This window comes from Ursus americanus, chromosome 7 (assembly GCF_024610735.1).
Source record: "Ursus americanus isolate L20-20 chromosome 7, mUrsAme1.1.p, whole genome shotgun sequence".
In the NCBI taxonomy this organism is placed as follows: domain Eukaryota; kingdom Metazoa; phylum Chordata; class Mammalia; order Carnivora; family Ursidae; genus Ursus; species Ursus americanus.
This window is the reverse complement of record NC_142133.1, coordinates 85,263,386-85,289,225: the sequence shown is the minus strand read 5'-3', so window position 1 is coordinate 85,289,225 and position 25,840 is coordinate 85,263,386. Positions and strand designations below refer to the sequence as shown.

The following is a 25,840-nucleotide window of genomic DNA, read 5'->3' as shown; positions in this document are numbered from 1 at the left end:
AAACTAACACCAAAACCAGACAAGAAGAGAAATTACAGGCCAATATTCCTGATGAACATAGATGCAAAAATCCTTAACAAAATATTCACAAACTGAATTTGACAGTGTAGTACAAGGATCGTACACCTTGGTCAAGGGGATTTGTCCCAGGCACGGACGGAGGTTTCACTGTCCACAGTTCAGTCACTGTGCTGTCCCCTTAACAAACGAAGGACAGAAATCATACCAGCATCTCAGTAGATGCAGGAAAATGTCATTAGATAAAATTCTGCATCTCTTCTCAACAAACTGTACAGAAGGAACATACCTCAACCCAATAAAGGCACCATATATGATAAGTCCACAGCTAGCAGCATACTTGGTGGTGAGAGGCTGAAAGGTTTTCATCAAAGGTCAGGTGCAGGGCAAGGATGCCTCTCTCCCCAGTCCTATTCAGCATTGGACTCAAAGTCCTAGCCAGAGGAATTAGGCAAGAAAAAGAAATAATAGGCATTGAGATCAGAAGGGAAGAAGTAAAACTGTCTCTGTTTGCAGCGACATGGTATTATATAGAGAAAACCCTAAAAACTCCCCCCAAAACTGTTAGAAGTAATAAATTCAGTAAATTTGCAGATATACAAATATACAAAAATACAAATACAAAATCAATTGTATTTCTCTACAGTCAGACTATAAAGTGAAAATTTAAGAAAATCCCATTTGAAATTGCATCAAAAAGAATAAAATACATAGGAATAAATTTAACCAAGGAGGTGAAAGACCTGTACACTGAAAACTAAATTAAACATTAATAAAAGAAACTGAAGAAGACAAAAATAAGTGAAAAGATAACTTATGATCATGGATTGTAAGAATTAATATCATTAAAATGTTCATACTACCCAAAGCAATCTACAGATTCAATGCAACCCCTATCAAAATTCCTATAGCATTTTTCACAGAAATAGAACAAACAATCCTAAAATTTGTATGAAACCAAGAAAAACTAAGAAAAGCCAGAGCAATCTTGAAAAAGAACAAAGCTGAAGGCATCAAAGTTATAGTAATCAAAACTGTGTGGTATTGGTGCCAAAGACAGACACATAGATGAATAGAGAGCCTAGAAATAAACCTAAGCTCATATGGTCAATTAGTTTATTACAGAAGAGCCTAGAGCATACAGTGGAGAAAAGACAGTCTGTTCAATCATGGTGTTGGGAAAGCTGGTCAGCTACTTGCAAAAGAATGAAACTGGCCCACTTTCTTGACACCATACACAAAAATGAACTCAAAATGGACAAAAGACTCGAATATAAGACCCCACACCTTAAACTTCCTAGAAGAAAATAGAGGGTATAAGCACCTTGATATTGGTCTTGGTGATCATTTTTGAGATTTGACCCCAAACACAAAGATAACAAAAGCAAAAATAAAGAAGTGGAACATCACACAGAAAGACTTCTGGCTGGCGCTCAGGGTGGCTCCGTCAGTGAAGTGTCCAGCTCTGGACTTCAACTCAGTTCATGATCTCAGGGTCGTGAGATCCAGCCCCATGTCAGGCTCTGCTCAGCAGGGAGTCTGCTGGAGATTCTCTCCCTCTGTTCCTCCACCCACTCCCTCTCTAAGAAAAAAAGAAGGCGCATCAAAGGAAACCATCAACAAAAAGGAAATATTTGATTTGTGAGGGGTTAATATTCAAAATTTACAAAGAACACATACAGCTCAAGAGCGAAGACCTTATAGTTCAGTTAAAAATCAGGTAGAGAAACTAAACAGGTATTTTTCCACAGAAGACACACAGATGGCCAACAAAGACATGAAAAGATGCTCAACATCACTCAACATCAGGGAAATTGAATCAAAACCACAATGAGACACCACCTCATACCTGTCAGAATGGCTAGAATCAACAACACAAGAAACAGCAGGTGTTGGCAAAGATGCGGAGAAAGGGACCCTCGTGCACTGTTGGTGGGAATGCAAACTGGTGTAACCACTGTGGAAAACAGTGTGGAGGGTCCTGAAAAAGGTAAAAATAGAACCATCATACGACCCAGTGATCCCACTTCCGGGAATATATCCAAAGGCAAGGAAATCACTGTGTTGGAGAGATCCCTGTACTCCCACGTTCATGCCGCCTTTTCACGAGCACCAAGGTAGGAAACAGCCTCAGTGTCTACTGGTGGATGAATGGAGGGAGAACGTAGGTGTATCCACACCTGCATCTACAGTGAATATTCTGCGGCCTTAGGAAGATGGGAAATCCTGCCATTGTGATAGCATGGACCGATCTTGATGGCATCACGATAAGTGAAATGAATCAGAGAAAAACAAAGACAAATACTGTATGATTTCACTTATACGTAGAATAAAAAAGAGAGAGAAATCCTCATAGAAACAGTGACAGGTGGGTGGCTGCCAGAGGGGACCTGGGTGGACGTGGTCAGAAGGTCATAGTAGTCGTGATGATAACAGCAGTGACAGGTGCAGAGCAGGTTTTCTGTGGCGGGAATCCTAAATGCTGTGCATTTATTGTGATTACCGCCTTTGTGCAGAAAGGGGTAAACTGTGGCACACAGATACTCATTCATTTACCAGGAGCGCAGCTAGTGCTTGACTCGGAGTTGGAGCCACCGCAGGATCTGGGCCTGGGGTCTGCCTTCCGTAACCAACAGCTTCGTAGCATTTACCGTGGGCCCTGTGCGCTCGAGCACCTGTCCACGCATGCGGTCCTCTTCGCCCTGTTCAGGCGGGCCCTTTACTGCCATTTGACAGGCGAGGAAGCTGATTCTCGGGAAATTAGTAGCTCGCCAAGAAGTTTAAATGGGGCCAAGGTGTAGACCAGAGTGGAGACCGGGGTGTAGACCAGGCAGGCTGGCTGCAGAGGCTAAGGGAAGAGACTGGGTGATTTAGCATTAGGAAAATACTTTTTCATTCAGTCAGGCATTCATCTGTTAAACAACGATGATTGAATATTCATGTATTGAAGTGTGTTTTCTAGCCCTGGGGATTGTGGTAGCCAGCGACCCCAGATATGCCCACAGCCCGATCCCTGGGACCTGTGAATGCGTGTGTTACCACCATGCAGAAGGAACCTTGCAGGTGTGTTTGAGATCCGAGACGGGGAGCAGATCCTGGGCTGCCTCATGGCCGTGTCCTCATGGGTCCCCGTGCGAGAGGGGGTGTGGGACCGCGAGGACCGGACTCCCTGCCGGCGACCCCGAGGACTAGCCCTGCCCACACTGTCAGAGTGGTGTGGGCAGTGATAAGCAGTAAGTTTGTGTTGATTCAGCCCCTGAGCTGGGGGTTAACGTGTTGCAGGGCAGTTAGGACGCTTAATCTGAGGTCAGAATGGAGCCACATTTTTACACAATCGCAGCAAGGCTCCGAAGCCCACTTATCCCTGCTTGAGATGGGTTTGTTTTTCCCCATTATTATTAATTCACAAAACGTCGACTTTTCCTCTTGTAAATCAGAAATGACTGTCTCATACAACTTTCTGCCGTCTTTGTCACACGGCCTCGGCTGTGTCTAACAAGCTTTATACGAGACGTGGCTTTGCCACGTTGGTGCGTGGCTGTGTTGGTTATGGGATGGTGCTAGGGCTGTGGCTCTCCTTTGAAGCCCTGAGCCTACAATAATATCATATTTTTCTAGAAATAGTATTTGCCCATCTCCCTCTCCTTTACATCATGTGCTTCAGTATTTTATTGATCCTTATCTGAGATAGATTGGGTAGCAGTGGTGACCCCGCTGGCTTCTTAAATGACCACAAAGAGCCTGGGAAGAGTCAGGTCCAATTTTTCTTTATTATTCATGTTCCATAAGAGATTTTTCATCTTATGATAATGATTTCAGTTTGAAGAATATGGCAGCAATCTGTTGTCAGTGAAGTTCATTTGCTTTTAATAATGGTATTGTTATGATACTTAAAAATTTATGCAATATAAGTAATTAGATAGCTGTCTTCACAAAATTAATGGATTAATATTTACATTTTAGAATAACAGACTAAATGTTTTCACTCAAAGTATGTCAAATTTAAATAGAAAAATTACATATTTCTTATGAAATGCTAAGACTGTACTGTGTGGCACTTGGTGTTCGTTCCTGAAATTTATGTCTTAATTTAGCTGCAGAAAACGATTTCAGAATAAACTGTCTCCCTCAGTAATAATTAATATTTGATGGCTACTTGAGCCTTTAAGAGTTGCTCCTTGGAGAGAAAACAAATGAGAAATATTATTTCAGGGGAAACACACTTGATTTAAACAGCCACCCCGTTGTGGGGACAGCGGAAGCCACTGGAGACAAGCTGGGACTGTTGTCCCGAAGCTCATGTGTGGCTGGTTCCCAGCAGCTGTGGCGGCTTCCTTGCTGCCTGCGCCTCGAGCTCGTTGGGGCTGCGGGGTGGGGGGTGGGGGGGCGCCTGGCCTCAGGGCACTCTAGCGGGGAGGGTCCAGCGCTGAGGCACACCATGCCTATTGTCTGGACACGTGGCGTTCTCAAAGTCAATGAGGACAGGAAGAGCAGGAAAAGCTGAAGCTGTTAAGAAACTCTCTTAGTTCTGGATGTATTTAAAGAGAGTCAGGAACGACGATGCTGCACCAAGTCCCCCTGCGTGCTGCCCGTGGCCCTTCTCCTCCCCAGAAGGAAGAGCTGCCCATGGCAGTTGACCAGTAAGAAGCAAATGCAGAAATGGGCTCACACCCATGCAGACTACATTAGGCCACGCAGCCAGTCTGGGGGGTCACGGGGCCAACCCAGTGGTCACGGCTACAGGGCCTGCCTGCATGGGACAGACAGACAATCGCCATGACTTGCTCTGGGAGGAGCTTCATGGTTTCCCTGGTGGCCCCCCAGGGAAGCTCTTCCCACGTACCTGGTCCCTCCACGTGGGCAGGGCTCCTCCCTCAGGGCAGATGGTGCCCTCCGACCGTCTGTGCAAGCCACTCACCACCTGGGTGCTCTGAGCTCCTGAGGACATGAAGCCCAGCATGCCCAGACAGCCCCACAGGACTCAGCAACCCTCCTGCGTCCCTGGGAGGAGGAAGGACGGACCAGCGTCCTCCAAACTCAGCGTGGATGGAGAGCTCAGGACCACAGAAGCAGGCTCTCAGTGGGCAGCCCAGTGTCTGTGTTCCAGCTCCCGTTATTTGGTTCCAACCTTGGTGCCTCCGTAGAATTAAGACACAGTGCAGTTGGAATATTCAGTTGCATTAGTTTCAGGGAAGCCCACACTTTTGCAAATAAAAGTGCTCACATCCCCATGGATGATCCATTTAGGAGTTGTTCCTGCCTGGAGATGGTCAGTAAAATTCTGCAAGCTCTCCACAACTTCCTGTGTTTCCCAGTGACACGTGGACTTGGAAACAGAAGATGATCCGTAACTGCAGGATGCTCTGTGACACGCTCTGCTGAGCCGTGGCCTGGTCTGGCGGGGATGTTGGTTGTGCAGGGACTGTGCACACTCCGGGTAGCAGAAGTGCGTGTGCTCACTACATCCCTGTGTCTGTGGTCTGGGCTGTCGGCCTCGGGACGGCAGATCTTCTCTCCTACTGATTCAGGAGCCTTCTTGGAACCAGAGGAGGAATGGTGGAAGAGTCAGGGGCAGAGGGGAGGAGAACAGGGTGCAGATGGCCAAGGCTTTGGAGGCCTCATAGCTGCCACTGGCCAGAGCGGCAGGGCGTCATCAGGCACGCGCTCCTCACTTCCTCCTGGATGCGGATTCTTTGCTATTTGAACGGTGGGAAGACACAGGCATGAAGGAGACCTTCCAGGGGAATTTGTTAGGTGTTTCTTCAGTTGGTGTTGCTTTTTTTTCCCTGAAAAATATCTTGATAAAAATTCCAGTCTGGCACTGGGCATCGGCGGTGAGAATTTTGCCATTCCGAGGGTAACGTTGGTGGGAATCTGTGTGAGGCAGGTCCTTGCAGGGATTCGAGCAGAGCTGTTCACATGGACACTTTCACACGGTCTTCTTTCCACGCTTCCAGACAGTAAACCGAAATTTAAAAGGTGCAGTAATGTGGGTACATCCCCCAAATAGGCCTCTGCAATGTTACAGAGGTAAGCTCAGCTGAGACCAGAGTTCAACATCCATGAGAAGTGAGCTGCTGAGAAAGTTTAGTATAAGCAGGTGCTGGATGTGAAGCCTGATGACAGAGAACAGGCTCTCACGTCTGCGTCGTGTTCACCACTGACCGCGCACCTGCTGTGTTTCAGGCACAGTGCCGTCTCCCTTTCCGGTCTCCCAGAGGTGGTCACATTAACTCTATTTATAGATTAGGAAAATGAGGATCCAGGGCCCCAGGTAGTGAGTAGCAAAAATAAATAGCAAGCTTGGAGCTGGGGCTGTGTTTGGGTTAAACAGCGTTTCTTGTTGAGGGCATATATTTGTATAAAATATATATTTATGTGTAATTATAGTAACAAAATATTTGTTTCTCCTTATAATATGTCGTACGTACTAAGTATGTTTATATTGTGCACATAAGTATTTATTTGGAAGGCGGAGTTGGTCCAGAGACAGAACAGGATAAGCCCAGGATGGTGTAAGGCCGCAGCAGGTGTCGGGGACCCAGCAGAGAAGGTGACTCTCAGAACCATAAGTCCAGGCCCGAGAAGTACTGGAGTTTCGGGCCTCCTGGTACTGCATTAAATTATTGTTCTGGTCTGGATTTGTCCGCTGCACACGTGCTGGCTTTGCAAGCAGTTGCGTTCAGATGCGGGACCTGAGTCCGCGGACGGACGTAAGAACACACAGTATATTCCATATAGGTCTTGTCCAGAGTGTCAGTGAGAGTGTAAATATGACAGGTTTGTTGGTGAATTTATTGATTTAAATTCAGACCCTGAAAGTGTTGAGTAGTAAATTATAACTGATGCGTTCTTCCTCTGAAGCTGTGATTTGGGCATGTGGGTCTGAGCTGTGGTTCGGGAATCGGCACGACTTGACATCTTCAGACCCCGGGAAGCCTGGCTTTTTCTGGGACTCCCCAAACTCTGAGCCCCGGTCCCATATCTGATGATATCACATGTGCTGTTCCTGGGACCACTGTACACGCAACAGCCACGTCTGTGGTCTGCGTCCCCCATTCTTTTGTGTCCAGAGACGTAATGAAGAGCGTAAGAGACCAGACCGGAGCTGTTTACACTGTTGCAGAAGTAAGCACTAGTCACCACACCCCCCCACCCCACCTGTAGCACCTGTGACCACATGCTGTATCCCTCGCTGCTGTGGAGGGACCCTCTGGTGTCACGGGAGTGAGGAGGTGAGGGATATGTCCAGCAGGTGGGGAGGTCGTCAGGACGAGGGCGCCAGCAGCCGCTTCTGGGTGGGGGTAGTGGAGGGGCCGGGCCTCCGTGGGCAGCCTCTGTGGCCGCTGGAAGAGAACCACAGAACGAGATGCGGGCATTCCTCACCCTCGCTTGCGGCAAATGGCGTCTGTGGACAGGGTAGCAACGGCATTCCCTCCCACACCTGAAGTTTCAGCAAAATCTGTCTGTAATAGATTTCTACCAAAATTACATTTAATGGTATTATACTATTTTAATTTTATAGTTTTGTACGAGCAAACTGCTAAAACTTATAATTCTTTTGTACTGAAAATGTGGAAATGGTGAATTACTGTTCTTGCATTAAGTGTAATTTATATTCAATATTTCTGCTTTTCTATCTTATGCAGTGGATTTGCTTTTATGTCAAAAGCACAAAATGACTCAGCAAGGTATATCGTGTGTAAAGAAGATAGGATTCATGGTTTCTTTTAAAATGTCTGGCGTGTCACGAGAGTAAATGACCGAGGAGGTGACCATGTTTCCTGCTGGCGCATGTCTTCTGCCTCCGCCTTTGCTGCCACCACCGCGTTCAGGGCGGCAGGAGAGCCATGTCCACGTGAACCTGGCTGCAGTTCCACGGAGGAGCTCAGCACAAACCATAGGAAAGGATTCTGAAGGAAGGAAGTCCTTTGTACAAAACACAGTTTCCTTCATTTCAGAAACCTTCAAATATCGACAGACGACTGAAGACATGCCAAGGAAATTAAGTGACACGCAGATAGAAAATTAGGAAATATGTGGCTTTTAAAAAGGTATATAATTTCAAACTCCTGCAGATTACTGACCAAGAATTTATTTAATTTAGTAAATGGTATGTTCTGGTAAGAGTCAAACCTTGTGTGGGTTCCAGGTCCCTTCGTGTAGCCTGTTTTAGCTGCAGATTCTTTTTGTGTAAAAAGGAGCAAAAAGTACTTTTGCTGCCGTCTTAAGAAGCTGTTACATTAAATATTTGTTTTGTTTATTTTGTGTTTCGAAGGGTGCGACCATACTCAGTACGCAGGGAAAGCACCAGGCTGGATTCGCTCCTTTCTCAGGAGGCGAGGGGGCGCTGTTCAGGCGGGTTCTCTGGCCTCCCCCAGGGGCTTTGGGTGGTGGGCTGTCCAGGGCCGTGAGCCCTCTGGGGTGGGTGGGTCAAGACCTTGTGCAGAGACAGGTCAGTGACGTGCTCCTCCAGAGCGTGTGCACGAGGCACACGGCCCATGGGGACACAGAGCGGTCTGGCCTGGCCCAGGCGGTCATCCTGGCATCACCAGGACAGGCTCCTGGTGGACTAAAGGCCGCAGAGGCAGTTCTGGCCCTGGCTTTCGCCGTGGCTGGAGAATGTCTTCCCTAGTAGTCGGAGGCCTTGTGTGTGGGTTGTGGCATGGTGTCCTGCTTCTCGGGCTGCACCCGAGGACCTGGTTCACGGTGCACTTCTGCCCTGGCTCCGTCACCTGCGGGAAATGTGGATGGTGGCACTCCAGCCTGGACCGCCTCCCTCCTGCACGTGCGTGTGCAGCCAAGGCAGGAGCTGCCCTGGAGGCGTGAGGAGGAAGCCATGGTGGCCTGGGTGGTCACCCACCACAGAGACCAACCTGCAAGGAGAATAGTTTCTGAAGCAAAACTACCACATCAAAGTCACTGAAGGAAGCTGAAGGAAAAATTACAATATAGACACAGCATAATCACCAACGCTTTCCCCAAAATGAGCATGAAGCCCGCCCTGTGTCAAGGTGATTACAGTTTTTTAAAGTGAAAAAGACGAGAACACCGAACGTGAATAGTGTTTAGAAGGGCCCGTGATATTGCAGTCAAAATAATCCGTCATCAGAGATACCGCGTACTTACCTTAAATTAGATACTGACAGTGAAATTAATTACATAATTATTAAAAAATCCTTCCCTCATAAAGAAACTTCTCTTCAGAGCAGTGCCGTTAAACTCGGAGGTAACACTTCCGTGTGGCTCTCTGCCTCTTATTGCTGAATCTCTGATCCTGAAAAAGTAGTTTCTTGTATTCTTATTTTTAACAGATCAGATTTAAAATTCCACACTGGTGCCTGGGCCACGATCCAAAATGCAGATGACTACTCGCTTCATACCCAATTGTAGGTCTTGTAGGGAAAGGCAGTTTATACAGGCTGTGTTAGATTTCTTTCTTTTCCATTTTTTTAAAGGAGTATAAGTGAGGTGCATCTTGTTTTCTGCAAAAAAGGAACTGTTTATAAAATCTACATGCATTTTGTTCTAATCAATTTCACTTCTAAACGCACAAATTTTATGATACAGGGTCATAATATCTGAGTAAGGCAAGGAGTATTTTCAAAGTCCGTCTCTTTGGGGCTGTGTGGTGAGGGCGGGAAGTGGCATGCTGGGGATGCATCTGGGGCTGTCCCCTCTCAGTGCAGCCCACCTACTCTCAGTGTCACGCCCAGACCCCTGGCAACCCTGGCGGCTTCACCCTGTGACCATGTCAGGCTGGGAGAGTCACACTTCACAGATTGAAAGTTTAGGGATAATTGGGACTCCTCCTTCAATCTCCTGGGTTGTGAGGGCCCCACAGGGTCCCTGTTGGCCAGGTCATTATGACCACGTGCGCATCTTTGGCACTCTCACCCCAGCCACACAGTGCTCGGTGTCACTCTGCGTGATACTAAGGTGCTGTGGTCTGCACGGTTTGGTTGTGTTACGTTGCAGCCTGAAATCATGTTAAAAATGGGCCCATACCTCCAGCAGGATTAATCAAGGTAGAAATTACAAACTTGTGACTTAAAGGTATTTCTAACAAGATAAGAGATAATATTACTGGAGGTCATTTTTAATGTTATGTAATAAAATGTTAGCATTGGAAGATCTGTATTGCTCAGCGAACCTGTATTTTCAGATGACCAGTGTATGATGTTTCAGAATCATGCAAAGGAAACAAATAGATTTTCCAGTAACAGTGTGAAAAGTTTTTCTTTTTCTTTTTCTTTTTTATGATGTTCAGTTAGCCACTGTATAGTACATCATTAGTTTTTGATGTACTGTTCAATGGTTAACGTTATGTATAACACCAGTGCTCATCACAACACGTGCCTCCATTCCCAATAGCAACAAAAACCATAAGATACCTAGGAATAAACCTAACGAAAGAGGTAAAGGATCTATACTCTAGAAACTACAGAACACTTATGAAAGAAATTGAGGAAGACACAAAAAGATGGAAAAACATTCCATGCTCATGGATTGGAAGAATGAGCATTGTTAAAATGTCTATGCTACCCAGAGCAATCTGTACTTTAAGCACCATCCTGATCAAACCACCAATGGCATTTTTCAAAGAGCTGGAACAAACAATCCCAGAATTTGTGTGGAACCAGAAAAGACCCTGAATCACCAAGGGAATGATGAAAAAGAAAACCAAAGCTGGGGGCATCACAATCCCTGACTTCAAGCTCTATTACAAAGCTGTGATCACCAAGACACCATGGTATTGGCACAAAAACAGACACATAGACCAATGGAACAGAATAGAGAGCCCAGAAATGGACCCTCAACTCTATGGTCAACTAATCTTCGACAAATCAGGAAAGAATATCCATTGGAAAAGACAGTATCTTCAATAAATGGTGCTGGGAAAATTGGACAGCCACATGCAGAAGAATGAAATGGACCATTACTGTACCCCATACACAAAGGTAAACTCTAAATGGATGAAAGACCTCAGTGTGAGACAGGAATCCATCAAAATCATACAGTAGAACACAGGCAGTAACCTCTTTGACCTTGGCCACAGCAGCTTCTTTCATGACATGTCTCCAAAGACAAGGGAAACAGAAGCAAAAATGAACTTTTGGGATTTCATCAAGAGAAAAGTTGCATTGAATGATGCGTCACCAACCTACAAACATGGAAATTTTTAAACACACTTCTTGCTAGTAACAGACAAAGTGCAAGGGGAACTAGACTCTCCCATGTAGGATGGCCCTGCTGCATGGAAGCAGTGTTTTGTGATGTGTGTCAGAATGTGCAGTATCAAATTAATGGAGATTCCAGAGTCCTGTCTTCATGGCTGTAAAATATGAATCTCAAAGAAAGGGGCCTAAGAATTTATCTTTTACAAATTCCCTTTATGATTTATATGCACGGTGAAATTTTCAAGTCTTTACAGGAGACATTGGATATGGGGAAATAAGACTAAGCAGCTGGTGGCATAAATCTCCTATCTAACACAGGTTCTGAGATCAGCAAACACAGAAAGAACAAGGAGCATTAGAAGCCCACACAGCTGCCGTAGAACCACTACACTCAAAACAAATCAAAAAACAAGGTACACTTGTTCTCAGGCTCGGAGCAGCTGGCAGTCCAAGACCATGAGCCCTGAGAGCGGGGACGTCACAAGGTGAGCACCACCTGGGACAGCGGCACTCAAGCATAGCATGTGGTCCTGCTGCACTGAGGAGACAGACAAGGATGCAGGGCCTCTGAATCAGCCTGAACCCGGGGGGCAAGGCACCGGAGTCTCCTGAAGGAGGTGGTGGGGTGGGGGGCGTTGGAAGTTTGTGTATGTAGGTTTTCCAGAAGTCCTTGGTTGAATGGCAGGATACCAGTGCACAGGGAGAGACTGTTTGGTGCCCCTCTGGAAAGGCACTGAGGGGCACGAGCAAATAAAGATGCTAGAGGTCTAGCAGTGCTGATAACGTGGCAAGTCCACCGATGGAGTGGAGAAACCGCTAACTCCCAGACATGCAGCTGGGAGTCCAGAAATGCTACACCACAGGCATGAATGCCGCCATAAAACTGTCCTTACAGAGCCTAAAACCAAGCTTTGGAAATACCTGCAGACAAGATAGTGTTGGAGGCTGAACCCCTTAAAGTTACAGGGGATTAATAAACACCTTTGTTTTCCACAAACCCACCACCCTTATGTTTAAGTTGATTATAGTAAGTGAGCTACCTGCTGAGCAAAAATCCACAGGATGAAAATATAGTCACTACCTTGTGTCATTGACAATGTCCAGCATGCATTCAGAAATTACTAGTGATGCAAAGAAACAAGAAAAATAAGAGGAATCTAAGAAAAAGTGTAATCAGTAAAAAAGACCCCATGTGAAGGTGATAAATTTAGCAGACAAGGACTTAACACTTTCAAATATGTTTAAGGCCTTAGAGGAAAACATGGTCTTAATAATTGAACAAATAGGGACTGTCAGTGAAGAAACTCAAACTTCAGAAAATAAATGGTAACTGTAGAACTGGAAATGTGATACCTGAACTCAACATCCGCTAGTTTGGCTTCCTGCAGTTGACGATGGCACCAGGATTGGTCAGGAGACGGGGACAAACAGAAGAGTTGCCCGTCTCAAGAACACAGAGAAAAAGACTGACAAATGAGCCCCAGTGACGTGTGGGACACATCCAGTGGACGAGTCCCAGAAGGAGAATGGGAATGAACACAAGAAAACTCTGCAGGGTCGTCCCCATCAATCCAGCAGCAGCCAGATTTTACAAAGGTATTTCTTCCCTGGGAACAATGATGTAAATGAATGTTTGTCAAGAATTTTACATGCAGGGGAAAGTATTCTTTAAAAATGACAGGATACAGACATTTTAAAGTGAACTTAAGGTAAGAAAATGTCACCAGCAGAACTACACTGAAAGAAATTCTAAGAGAGGATCTTCCTGAGGAAAGGAAGCCAGCTGGAGATCCACATACGCAGGAAGGAGCGAGGAGCACCACAGCTGGTAAACGTGCATGTGTTTATCAAATACCTATTTTTTTCTTCTCTGAATTGCCTTTAAAGTAAATGACAGAATGATAGCAAATCGAAGTGGATGTGGTGATGTATGTGGAAGTAAGAGACGCGGCTAGAATAGCACAGAGGGTGGGGTGCCTGCGTGGCTTAGTAGGTGGGGCGTCTGACTCTTGATCTCGGCTCAGGTCCTGATCGCAGGTCATGGTCAAGCCCTGCATTAGGCTCCGTGCTCAGGGCGTGTCTGCTTAAAATTCTTTCTCGCCCTCTTCCTGTTCTGCTCCCTCTGCTTGTGTGCATACTCTCACTCTAAAATAAATACATCTTTAAAAAAATAGCACAAAGGGTAAGGACCAGGCACATTGAGCTGCTCTGTTGTAAATTCTTACACTTGTGAAGTGAGCTGTGGGAAGGGGGACATATCAGATACGAGGTTTGAAGTGATGCGATATATTGACTCAGAGTAAACATTGATAAATTCAGAATGTATATTATCCCTATAGCCAATGAGCAGATAAAAAAGAATAATGAAAAAACCCTAAAAAGAAGAATATGCTCAACAAAGTAGAAAAAAATCCAAAAAGAACAAATAACAAATTAGCAATATGTAATTAAACCCAGGGACATGAGAATTACATTAAATATAAATGAACCAAACATTCCAATTAAAAACATAGAAATTATCAGACCAAATTAGAAAGACCCAGTTCTTACTGCTGAAAATATTATTTAAATATAAAGGTACAGACAGGTGGGGATTAAGAATGGAGAATTTATATATTATATGCAGTAATTATAAAAAGATGGCTTTGTTAATGTCCAACAAAGTAGTTTTCAAGACAAAGAGTGTGCAAAACCAAAGAGGAACGTTTCATTATGATTAAAGTATTAAGTCATCAGGAAAACATTATAATCCTAAATATGGCATGCACCTAATAACAGAGCTTCCAAATACATGAACTCAAAACTGGCAGAAATGAGACATAGATAAACCCATCATCGTATTTGGAGATTTTAATGCTCATTGTGCAGAAGTTGATAGGACATGTAGACAGAACATAAGTAAGGACATAAAGGACATAACTAACCTTATGAATAAGCTGGAACCTAAGTGGCTTTCAGAGGGAGCCCCAGCCAAAGCCTGTAGGGTGAATATGGAGCATGAACTTTCAGAGGTAGCCGCACCCAAAGCCTGTAGGGTGGACACAGAGCACGGACTTTCAGAGGGAGCCGCCACCGAAGCCTGTAGGGTGGACACGGAGCACGGACTTTCAGACGGAGCCCCACCTGAAGCCTGTAGGGTGGACATGGAACACGGATTTTCAGAGGGAGCTGCCCCCGAAGACTGTAGGGTGGATACGGAGCACAGACGTTCAGAGGGAGCCGCACCCGAAGCATGTAGGGTGGACACGGAGCACGGACTTTCAGAGGGATCTGCCGCCAAAGCCTATACAGTGGACATGGAGCATGGACTTTCAGAGGGAGCCGCACCCGAAGCCTGTAGGGTGGACACAGAGCACGGACTTTCAGAGGGATCTGCCGCCGAAGCCTATACAGTGGACATGGAGCATGGACTTTCAGAGGGAGCTGCACCCGAAGCCTGTAGGGTGGACATGGAGCACGGACTTTCAGACGGAGCCCCACCCGAAGCCTGTAGGGTGGACATGGAGCACGGATTTTCAGAGGGATCTGCTGCCGAAGCCTATACAGTGGACATGGAGCATGGACTTTCAGAGGGAGCCGCACCTGAAGCATGTAGGGTGGACACGGAGCACGGACTTTCAGAGGAAGCCGCACCCGAAACCTGTAGCATGGACACAGAGCAAGGACTTTCAGAGGGAGCTGCACCTGAAGCCTGTAGGGTGGACACGGAGCACAGACTTTGAGAGGGAGCCGCACCCGAAACCTGTAGCGTGGACACAGAGCAAGGACTTTCAGAGGGAGCTGCCCCCAAAGCCTGTAGGGTGGACACGGAGCACGGACTTTCAGAGGGAGCTGCCCCTGAAGCCTGTAGGGTGGACACGTGCACAGACTTTCAGAGGGAGCAGCACCCGAAGCCTGTAGGGTGGACACGGAGCACGGACATTCAGAGGGAGCCACACCCGAAGCCTGTACGGTGGACACGGAGCACGGAGTTTCAGAGGGAGCTACCCCCCAAAGTCTGTAGGGTGGACACGTGCACAGACTTTCAGAGGGAGCCGCACCCGAAGCCTGTAGGGTGGACACGGAGCACGGACTTTCAGAGGGAGCCGCACCCGAAGCCTGTAGGGTGGACACGGAGCACACACTTTCAGAGGGAGCTGCCCCCGAAGCCTGTAGGGTGGACACGTGCACAGACTTTCAGAAGGAGCTGCCCCGAAGCGTGTAGGGTGGACACGGAGCACGGACTTTCAGAGGGAGCTGCCCCCGAAGCCTGTAGGGTGGTCACAGAGCACGGACTTTCAGAGGGAGCTGCCCCCGAAGGCTGTAGGATGGACACAGAGCACGGACTTTCAGAGGGAGCTGCCCCCGAACCCTGTAGGGTGGATACAGAGCACGGACTTTCAGAGGGAGCTGCCCCCGAACCCTGTAGGGTGGACACAGAGCACGGACTTTCAGAGGGAGCTGCCCCCAAAGCCTGTGGGGTGAATATGGCGCTCTCACCAAGATCGCATGTGGGACTCTGATGGGCTCTTCAGGACTCTAAACGCAACAATCTGTGATTGGTGAATTTGGTCAAAGAAATAATACAGGACCTTCACGAAGGATTTCAGAGGATAGAGGAAGATGACATGCGTCCCACTAATTCTACGAGGCCAAGATATTACTGATGTCAGAACCTTTCCATGATATGATAAGTAACAAACATGACAGAGAACAGCCGTCGTGAATGTAGATACAAAAATGGTTGACAAGATATGAAAAAGGCAAAAGGATAATACGTCCTGAGCGAGTGAGGTTTGCCCCAGCAATGCAAGACTGGCCCAATAGTCTAGCCCCAAACTTAACTGACAACACAGGGCATGTGTTTATAATATCCTCAGACGGGAAGCAAGCCGGATCTCCTTCAGCAGGTGAATGCAAACAGCAGAGTGCTCCTCCCTGATGAGGACGGATGGTCTGCAGCCACATCTCGCAGATTTCCTGCTGATGGAGCCGAATGCAGTATTTCCTGCACGGTTCTGCTCAGAGAAGTTCTAAGAGTCCACACTAGCATACCTGATCTCACAGAAATCAGATCGGTGGCTGCCTCAGCGGGAAGCCAGTTGCCTGCACATGGGCAGAGGGAACTTTTTTGGGGGGGACAAGGTTTGTGTGGATGGGGCGGAAATACCCCGTATCATGACGTAGGTTCTGGTGGCTTGGCTGTGTCTGTTTGTCAGAGCTCATCAAACTGTGTGCGTCCATCAGTACGTGTAGAAATTTATGCCTCAGTGGAGTTCAGTTAAAAATAAAAGGATGAATTGCAAAGTCCACAGTCCTCCAGAGTAGAACTACGACAGCAATGTCTAAAAAGTCGCTTTCAAATCTCTTACTTAAACATAAAGTATTAAAATAATATTTTTTCTTTAAAAAAATGACTTAAAGACATATTCAGGCATCCAGCAGAGGTGAGGATGTGGTGTTGGTGGGGTTGGCACAGGAGCGCATGGGCAGTGGCTTGTGCAGACGCGTGCATTCCTGCAGAATTGTCCGTTTCCTCACGGCCATCCTCGTTCCTGCAGGGCCATTGGCTTCTCACGTCAGCCTTTACTTTGCTTTTCGGACAGAGCCTCAGTCGTGTTAGGTGATCCTGCAAAGTGAGTGAACACTGTGTTCTCTTCCAGCAAATGCTAATACTTGCTAAGGGATATTTAAATATAGACGTCATTTCAGGGGAGTTACTGAGCAAGAGAAGGTTCTCCCCACGCGAAGAATAAATAGAACAAATCTTAGTCACTCTCCAGAAGCAGAGTTTCTATTAAACGGAAAGTTCTCTGCTTCTGGGCGCAGATGTCTGCCTTCAGGTCCCACTTTGTACAGCTGTGACCTGTGGACATGGTTCCTTATCTGCCTTTGGTGATGATTATCTGCAGGAGGACCCTACCTAGGTTTTCAAAAGAGAATAGGGAAAAGGTCATCAGGAAATACACAGATGGATGATGAGGTTTGAACCAATTTTTTTCCTCTTTTTGAATTTTGTACTTCCCGAACTTTTAGGGTGTGATCCTATCTCTGCCATACTCAGAGAATGTAGCCTGAGGTGGTGTTTGTCACGTTCGTGCGTGTACACGCATGTGTGTCTGCAGAGAACAGAAACACTGACATGCAATGCGCCTTGTGTCACTCTCTCTGCCTGTGCGTGATGAGTGAGATATTTGAAGGCATCTTCTTTCATCTACTTTCATTCATTCCCCCAACTTTTATAAATCTTGTATTAGAAGTACTGAGTTTTCCTCGAGTTTCTAAAATGTCTCCATCATGTGGCATTTTGGGGAAAAGAGGGAAGGTCTGTGAGCGCGTCACCACGGGGCCTCCCCTGCAGTGGGGTGTCCCCCCACCTGCCCTGATGCAATGTCACCTTCCTCGGCCGCCATGCCGTGGCTGCGCACAGCAACCTTGTGGTCCCAGCTCGGCTCAGAGTCGGCCTCATGATCACTAAGGCAGCTCATGGGGAGGCGCCTGGGACTTGGTCCGTCACACATAATGCTTCAGAATGGCCTTTTCTTTAGTGCTTTGGCAACTCTGGGCTGCGTCGTGAATCAAATGGAGGAGGGCATGTTTCACGTTCCCTGTTCCAAAGTCAGTGTCGCCCACGGTGGGCAGCAGTGCCTGGCGTGGAACTCCCGACTTACCTGTGCAGATCGTGGAGTGCTGACAGGTGCAGCCCACAGCGCAGCAGTTCAGGGGGTGGGAACATGCCTCGTTGCTGCTGCAAGCTATGAAGCTGATATTAAATTGGGGGCAGAAATTAGAATGGAGAAATTCTGCTTTCTTCAGGAGGCATTTCCCTCAGGTGGGGATTTGCTCCCAAGTGTGACACTTACACTGGGCACTTGAACTTCCTGAGATCAGAGGCTCGAGGAGGTCAGCTGGGCTCATTCTGCATGTTGTTCTCACAAGGAGAGCAGGTGCAGGCTTTCCTGCAGGGCCGGGACCTTGACTGTTTTGCTGAGCGTCTCTCTGGACCTCAGGGCTTGGCACCGAAGAGGGCGAGTAGCTGGACATCCTGGAGTGGAAAGCAAGGCACAGGTGCCATGGGGGACGCTCCCAGAGCCCCCCTGCTGGGTCCCTCTGCCCTGGTCTAGGAGAGGGCTTCGGACACCCCAGAAAAGCCCAGTGGTCTATAAAGGGAGCCTTATGGAGACCTGATGTCTGTTTCTTATGTAAAATTGCACAGCAGGGGACGCAGGGGATTTGCATTTGGAGCCATTGGCGCTGAGTCAGGCGCTGCCATGACCTGGCAGGATGCCTTCACCTCTGCCCGTGGCTACTTTCTTCGTCCTTGCTGTGGGCTCCACAGTGAAGATGGATGAGGCAGCTGTGCCCCGCCCCCCCAGAACCCAGACAGAGCTCTGGGGGTCCTCTTGCCTACAGATTACTGATTTGCTGCTGGTGGACACCTGCCACGTGGGGTCGGGTTACAAACCTGTTTGCACGGGTTCGGCACTTCCCATGCACCTTCCTGTCCTCTGCAGGCTGTGTGCAGGAGTGGCCTGCTGTCTGTGGCCTCACAGTCTGCCCGTGCTCACCAGACAGTGTGGCCTTGTGACCTGACACTGTGAATGTAGCCAGTGCCAATAGATACTGTCTCTTGGACCCAGAGTTGCTCTGCTTTGACATGGGAAGTCGGGGTGTCCCCTCCGGCCTCCTGGACTCAGCACCTTCCAACTTAAGTCTCTCTCCCCATCGCTTCCCTTTGACCTTCCTCCCTTTTGTGCCATATATTGTTAAAAACAGAAATAGTTTAAATTCACATAGAAGTGCACTAATTTCTTTCTAGGTCTTTGAGGAGATTGTCACATGCTCTTTTAACAGTTGAAATTTACAGCCAAGGAAACAGTCAAAAAACCTAAGAGGCAGCCCACGGAATGGGAGAAGATATTTGCAAATGACACTACAGATAAAAGACTGGTATCCAAGATCTACAAAGAACTTCTCAAACTCAATACACAAGAAACAAACAAATCAAAAAATGGGCAGAAGATATGAACAGACAGTTTTCCAATGAAGACATACAAATGGCCAACAGACACATGAAAAAATGTTCAAGATCATTAGCCATCAGGGAAATTCAAATCAAAACTACATTGGGATACCACCTTACGCCAGTTAGAATGGCAAAAATTGACAAGGCAAGAAACAACAATTGCTGGAGAGGATGTGGAGAAAGGGGATCCCTCCTACATTGTTGGTGGGAATGCAAGTTAGTACAGCCACTCTGGAAAACAGTGTGGAGGTCCCTTAAAAAGTTAAAAGTAGAGCTACCCTGTGATCCAGCCATTGCACTACTGGGTATTTACCCCAAGGAGACAGACGTAGTGAAGAGAAGGAGCATATGCACCCCCATGTTCATAGCAGCATTGTCCACAATAGCTAAATCGTGGAAGGAACCGAGATGCCTTTCAACAGATGACTGGATTAAGAAGTTGTGGTCCATATATACAATGGAATATTACTCAGCTACCAGAATGAACGAGTTCTCAACATTTGCTGCAACATGGACGGCACTGGAGGAGATAATGCTAAGTGAAATAAGTCAAGCAGAGAAAGACAATTATCATATGGTTTCACTCATTTATGGAACATAAGAAATAGGAAGATAGGTAGGAGAAGTAAGGGAAGAATGAAGGGGGGTAAACAGAAGGGGGAATGAATCATGAGAGACTGTGGACTCTGGGAAACAGACTGAGAGCCTCAGAGGGGAGGGGGGTGGGGGATTGGGATAGGCTGGTGATGGGTATTAAGGAGGGTACGTATTGCATGGTGCACTGGGTATTATATGTAAATAATGAATCATGGAACATTGCATCAAAAACTGGGGATGTGCTGTATGGTGACTAACATAATATAATAAAAAAATATTATTAACAAAAAAAAAAAAAAAAAAAGAAATGTATTTAATGTGACTTGGCCGGGGCTCAGTGTGGGTCCCGCCCAGTGTTCCGTGCCTTCTCACTGCTTCTGTGACTGTTGGCTCTCCTTTATTTTGTACAGGCTCCATCATCACCTTCCTCGCCCGTAGCTAATGAACCAAAGTATGAGAAGCACTGGATAGACACCCTGTCAGTTCCTCTGTCTATGGCTCGAATCTCAAGGTGCAAGGCTGGAGCAGAGAAATTAAGGTGTGTGACCACTGTCTGAAAGGGCGAAAGCTCATGAACCCTGTTCACTAACGTTCTTAGGAGTCACGAGTGCTCCAAAGTGTCTGAGTGTGGTTGTCCTTGGTAGTTTGAGAAATACCACGTAGTCAGGCATCGCAAGAGAATGGTGATGGGAGCAACGGTGGGTTTATTATTAGCAAGCGCTCTGTGTCTGGTGGTGACGTGACTCTTGTTAGTCCTTTTGAAACATAGTGATTAGAAGAAGAAATTGTATATTCACTGGTAAATGTTTAACAGAATTAGATTGAAAACCAGACTGCATTCTTGTCCAAGCTGCAGAAGGTTTCAGAAAAGTCATTTAAACTCTGTGGCCTCACTGTCATCATTAATAAAATGAGAGGCCAGGCCAACATCCGTGTTACATGATGCTCACTAGTTTTTGAGCTTGGTTAGTTAATCAGCTTTAGAGATTCAAAGCGTGTCGTCTGTGGCTGCCTGGGTACCGTGGAAAGGCCAGCGAGCAAGTAGATGGTGAATTTATTTCCAGTTGTAAGACAGGCTTGCAGAGAGCCGTGTGAGCCGTGCATCTGTCAGCGAGGGAGGAGTTTACTGTTTTGAAATTGAGCATTGTCTTTGGTAAAACGTGCGTGCATGCCTGCATGTATACACGCCTGCCGGAGTATGTGCCCGCGTGTGTGCGCCTGTGTATGTACACGCCTGCTGGAGTGTGTACACGCCTGCCTGCGTGTGTGCGCCTGTGTGTGTACACGCCTGCCGGAGTGTGTGCGCCTGTGTGTGTGCACACCTGCCGGAGTGTGTGCGCCTGTGTGTGTGCACACCTGCCGGAGCGTGTGCCCGCGTGTGTGCGCCTGTGTGTGTACACACCTGCCGGCGTGTGTGCGCCTGTGTGTGTGCACGCCTGCCGGAGCGTGTGTGCGCCTGTGTGTGTACACGCCTGCTGGAGTGTGTGCCCGCGTGTGTGCGCCTGTGTGTGTACACACCTGCCGGCATGTGTGCGCCTGTGTGTGTACACGCCTGCTGGAGTGTGTGCGCCTGTGTGTGTGCACGCCTGCCGGAGCATGTGTGCGCCTGTGTGTGTACACGCCTGCTGGAGTGTGTGCCCGCGTGTGTGCACCTGTGTGTGTACACGCCTGCCGGAGCGTGTGCGCCTGTGTGTGTGCACGCCTGCCGGAGCGTGTGTGCGCCTGTGTGTGTGCACGCCTGCCGGAGTGTGTGCCTGTGTGTGTGCACCCACGTGTGTACATGCCTGCTCTAAATGTGTGCCTGCACGCGTGCTTTTTTATGGTGGGGGAGAGGAGAGGCCTGGGTTGTCTTCTTTCAGTGAAAGGGAAAGTCTCTCTAATGTTTTTGATGAATGGTTATAATTTACTTTTCAGTATTAACTGACATTAGTGCACCTCTTACGGTGAATGTGCACATCCGTGAAGGGTGCTTAGGACACCAGAGCGTGAAGAGCAACTCTAGCTTGAGTTTCAAATGTGTGACCATCTTTGGAAAAGGTCAGTAGCCGTGAAAAGTCAGAAGGGTGGGAAGAGACAGATGGAAGTGTGGGTAGATAGATGGATGATAGGAGGGTAGGTAAAGATAGATGGACAGGTAGGCAGCCATGTGTAGAGTTAGTAGTAAGATAAGCAGTCAGTGTTCTTACGGCCTCAGATCCCTGGTGACGTGTCTGTGTGGTTTTCCTACAGCCTGTTTCTTGGCTGGAGCGGGTTGGTTTAGGGGGTATGTAGGGACTGGGGCTCATGCTCTTTGATCTCTGCCTACATATGTGCTTGACTAAATGGCTCTTGGAAAATTAGGGCCACTGAATGTCACCAAGCTGGCCGGCCGCTCCGCTGTGTCTCGTGAGGAAGGGAAGACCCGGACCAGCCCCTGCTGGGAGGGTCAGTGCACTTGTTTCCCACAGGCTTAGCCCCCAGTGACGCCCGCACGGTGCGCGACAAAATGCCCCTTCACAGAGCACAGGGTGGCGTCTCCGGTGACGATAACTGCCTGTGTCTTACCAGCCACTGTGGCTGCCGGGGGTGCTGAGACGGGGCTCCTTCTTGGCAGCAGAAGAGCCGTCCCGTGAGCCCACGGGCAGCGCCCACCGGGATGAGCACAGCGCACCTACGGGACGGCACGCGGCTGGCGCCTCCCACTTGCGCTGTTCGGCGGGAATGCTGCTGAGCCCGCCAGTACACCGGATGCCCTGGGATGCCTCATGAGAGAAGAGCGCGTTGTTTTGTGGAGGCTTTGTGTCTTTTAGCTTTGCTGACGTTTTCATGATTTTAAGCGAGGTGTTAATATCGGCTGGAAGGTGTAAAAAAGCAAAATATTGAACCGGGACTCAAACTGCATTCTATAAAACGTGTTTGTCCAGACACAGCTGGCAGTAACGCCCACCTTCGGGGGCTGAGAGGAGGCCGAGAGGCCCGTCTTCCCTGGAAGACCCTCTAGCCCCGTTTCAAGCCGCACAGACAGAACCCCACAGCTACAGTGTATTTCTTCCAGAGGAGAAAGTGGGGAGTATAAGGAACACGTTCAGAAAACACCAATTCTAAATCAAACAGTGTCTTCTTTTTATAAAAAATAATTTCAAGTTGAACCGTTTTTTAAATCTTAAACAAAGGTAGCCTGGGAAGGGTGTTCAGGACGTGTCTCAGAGCGGCTCAGAACACCCAGGGTGAGGAGGCTGGAAGTCAGCGTCCTGGGTGCCCCACTGCCATCGTCGGTGGGGGGCCCCCCGGATCTCCTCCTCCAGTATCTGCTCTTTTCTAATGCAATTGGCTCAGTAATGGTTGAGGTTTCTGAATTTCCTGAAATGTTTTTGAAAGATCCTTTAACAAGTAGATGCCAAAGTGAACCGAAGTCGTGTGAAGTATTTGAGGATGAAACACCGGCTGTCGTGGGGGCTGCTTTCATTTTGCGTGGCCCCAGAGCCTGCAGGACGGCTCCACCGGAAGCCCTGCTCTGCTCGCGGTCAGAGGTGAAGCCGGAGTCATGCTTTTGTGCAGATCGTCATCCCCATCAGTGAAGAGACTGAATCGTTGGCTACACAGTAAAGCACATGGTTCAGATTCTCACTGAGAATCGTACAGCTTGGCAGCTGGGTTAGCTGTTGACACATGTCCTTGACATCACGCGGAGAAGAGCATGGCCGCCAGTGGCCTGATGGTCATGAAGAGGACTTTGTGTCACCGTCACCGTCCTCTCTCCCGTGACCGGCACCCACCAGCTCCAGCAGCACGTGTCCTGTTAGGTCTGGGAAGGGTGTTCAGGATGTGTCTCAGAGCGGATCAGAACACACAGGTGAAGAGGCTGTAAGTCTGTGACCTGGGGGCCCCGCTGGCAGGGTGGCTGGCCGTGCACTCTGTCCGGCCTCACCGGACTGAAGTCAAGCTGGAGGCCAGTTGAAAGCCTCTTCGTGCCTCGTTCAGGTGGTTGGCAGAATTCAGCTCCTTGGGTTTATAGGACCCCGGGGTCAGGGCCGTGGTCCCTGCTGGAGCCCACCCATGTCCTGTGCCCCGTGTCCCCACACCTGCCAGGCAGCAGCAGGACTCAGTGCATGGAACCCTGGCTCTGGTCTCTAACCTACAGACCCGATGTGAAGGGCTCGGTCGGGCCCGCTGATTTCAGACCCCTTCCAGCAGCACCTTGCTCTGTGTGACCCCACGGGTGCCGTTCTAGAATCTGCCTGCCTGTCACCCTGGCAGCACATGTGTGTCTGGACACGTCTAGAGGTATATCCTCTAAACACGTCATCGGCTTGGTTTTGCTCTCACCTGGCACCTTGGGAAGGATTCTGGTTTGGGATTCCAGGACCCGGACTTGAGTCAAGGTGTGTGTGTGTGTTGGGGGGTGGGTAGAAAGCAAAGACCGAGAACAAGAGAAACACACATGCGGGGCGCCTGGGTGGCACAGCGGTTAAGCGTCTGCCTTCGGCTCAGGGCGTGATCCCGGCATTCTGGGATCGAGCCCCACATCAGGCTCCTCCGCTATGAGCCTGCTTCTTCCTCTCCCACTCCCCCTGATTGTGTCCCCTCTCTCGCTGGCTATCTCTATCTCTGTCGAATAAATAAATAAAATCCTTAAAAAAAAAAAAAAAAAGAGAAACACACATGCTTGCAGAAAGTCCAGAATCATCCCGGTGTGAGGAAGGCTCCCAGGATCACGGTGGATAAGGCACTGTAGAGCATAGGCTCTCCAGGACGTGGACAAGCCGCCTGACCACCAGGGAGGCTCAGGGGAGAGAGCCCTGGGTCTGGAACCAAGATAATCCGGTCGCCCCATGCCCTCCCAGAGCCCCAGCTTCACCCGGTGAGGCTTTTTCTGATCTCGTCCTTGTCCGTGTAAACAGGGACAACAGGGGAGATGTTAACACTTCACTGCCTCCTGAGAGTCTGTGCAGGTGTGACATAAAATAAAGGTGTAGGTTTAACGAAGCTTTGAAGTAAAGCTAACACTTGTAAGGTTACAATTCCTAATTTTGTGCCAATTCCTAATATGAATGCCTGACCTGAAGGAAGAAAATCACAATTTGAGTGATATACCTGAGGGGGAGCAGCAGACAGTCCGAGTCTGTGTCCCGCGCTCACTCTGCACGGCTGGGCTGTCCAGGGCACGGCTTCCTGGGGTCCCGCCCTGACCAGCCTGTTCCATGCCCCTCATTTGACGTTGGCCTCAAAAGAGTAAGGAGTTGCTGATCTTGTGTATCTTTCTGAAACGTGGAAGCAAGGGAGGAGGGGCAGGAGGAGGAGGGAAGGAACAAAACTGGAACTTTGGGTCTTTTGTCCCACTTCAGTTGAGTTTTTGAAAATAACAGTGAAGGGGTGCCTGGCTGACTCAGTGAAGCGTCTGACTCTTGCTTTGCGCTCAGGTCATGATCTCAGGGTCGTGGGATTGAGCCCCCGCATGGGGCTTCATGCTCAGGGAATCTGCTGGAGATTCCCTCTCCCTTTGTCCCTCCCCCTGTGTTCTCTCGTACTCTGTCTCTCAAACAAATAAAATTGAACAATTGAAGGAACGAACAAGAGAAAGAAAGAAAAGAATAATGGAGTTATGTCTTATCTCGTACAGCAGGGTTCCATCTCTCTTTGTAGGAGATGACTGTATTTTAGAGAAAGAGCTCGTCAGGAGCCGGGTGGGCTTTACCATGGTCCTGCTGGAGTTGGCGCATCGTAGATAACCACATTTTGGAAAGTGATACTACCTGTCAAAATTATACTGCTAAATACTCTGACTTGTTTTGCAAAGGATGGTCTCATGTTTAAAAGTTCGTACCAGGAAAGGACTTGTCCGTAGTAAATTCTCTGTGGTTGGGAACCCTGAAGGCACAGCGTGTGGTTGAGCAGAGTTGGGGAGACTGAGTCCGGGGCGGGGGGCAGCTCCGTAAGGAGAGCGGCTCGTATAGTATGTGGATGGACTTGGTGGTAAGAGGGACGGTCAGGAACTCAGGGTCTGATCTGCATGGTGCTCGGAGGGTGGGCTCGGGTGGTCATCGTTAGGCTTCATGTGAAT

General features: G+C 48.3%; 1 protein-coding gene across 1 annotated transcript in view; it reads left to right on the top strand.

Annotated features, from left to right (window-relative positions):
* The window catches only part of SNTG2 (syntrophin gamma 2), a 200,176-nt gene that overhangs the window by 99,096 nt on the left and 75,240 nt on the right, over nt 1-25,840 (top strand). The window contains exon 9 of the mRNA XM_087863901.1: nt 20,211-20,338. Within this exon, the coding sequence (XP_087720027.1) occupies nt 20,211-20,338 (128 nt within the window). The remainder of the gene's footprint in view (nt 1-20,210; nt 20,339-25,840) is intronic.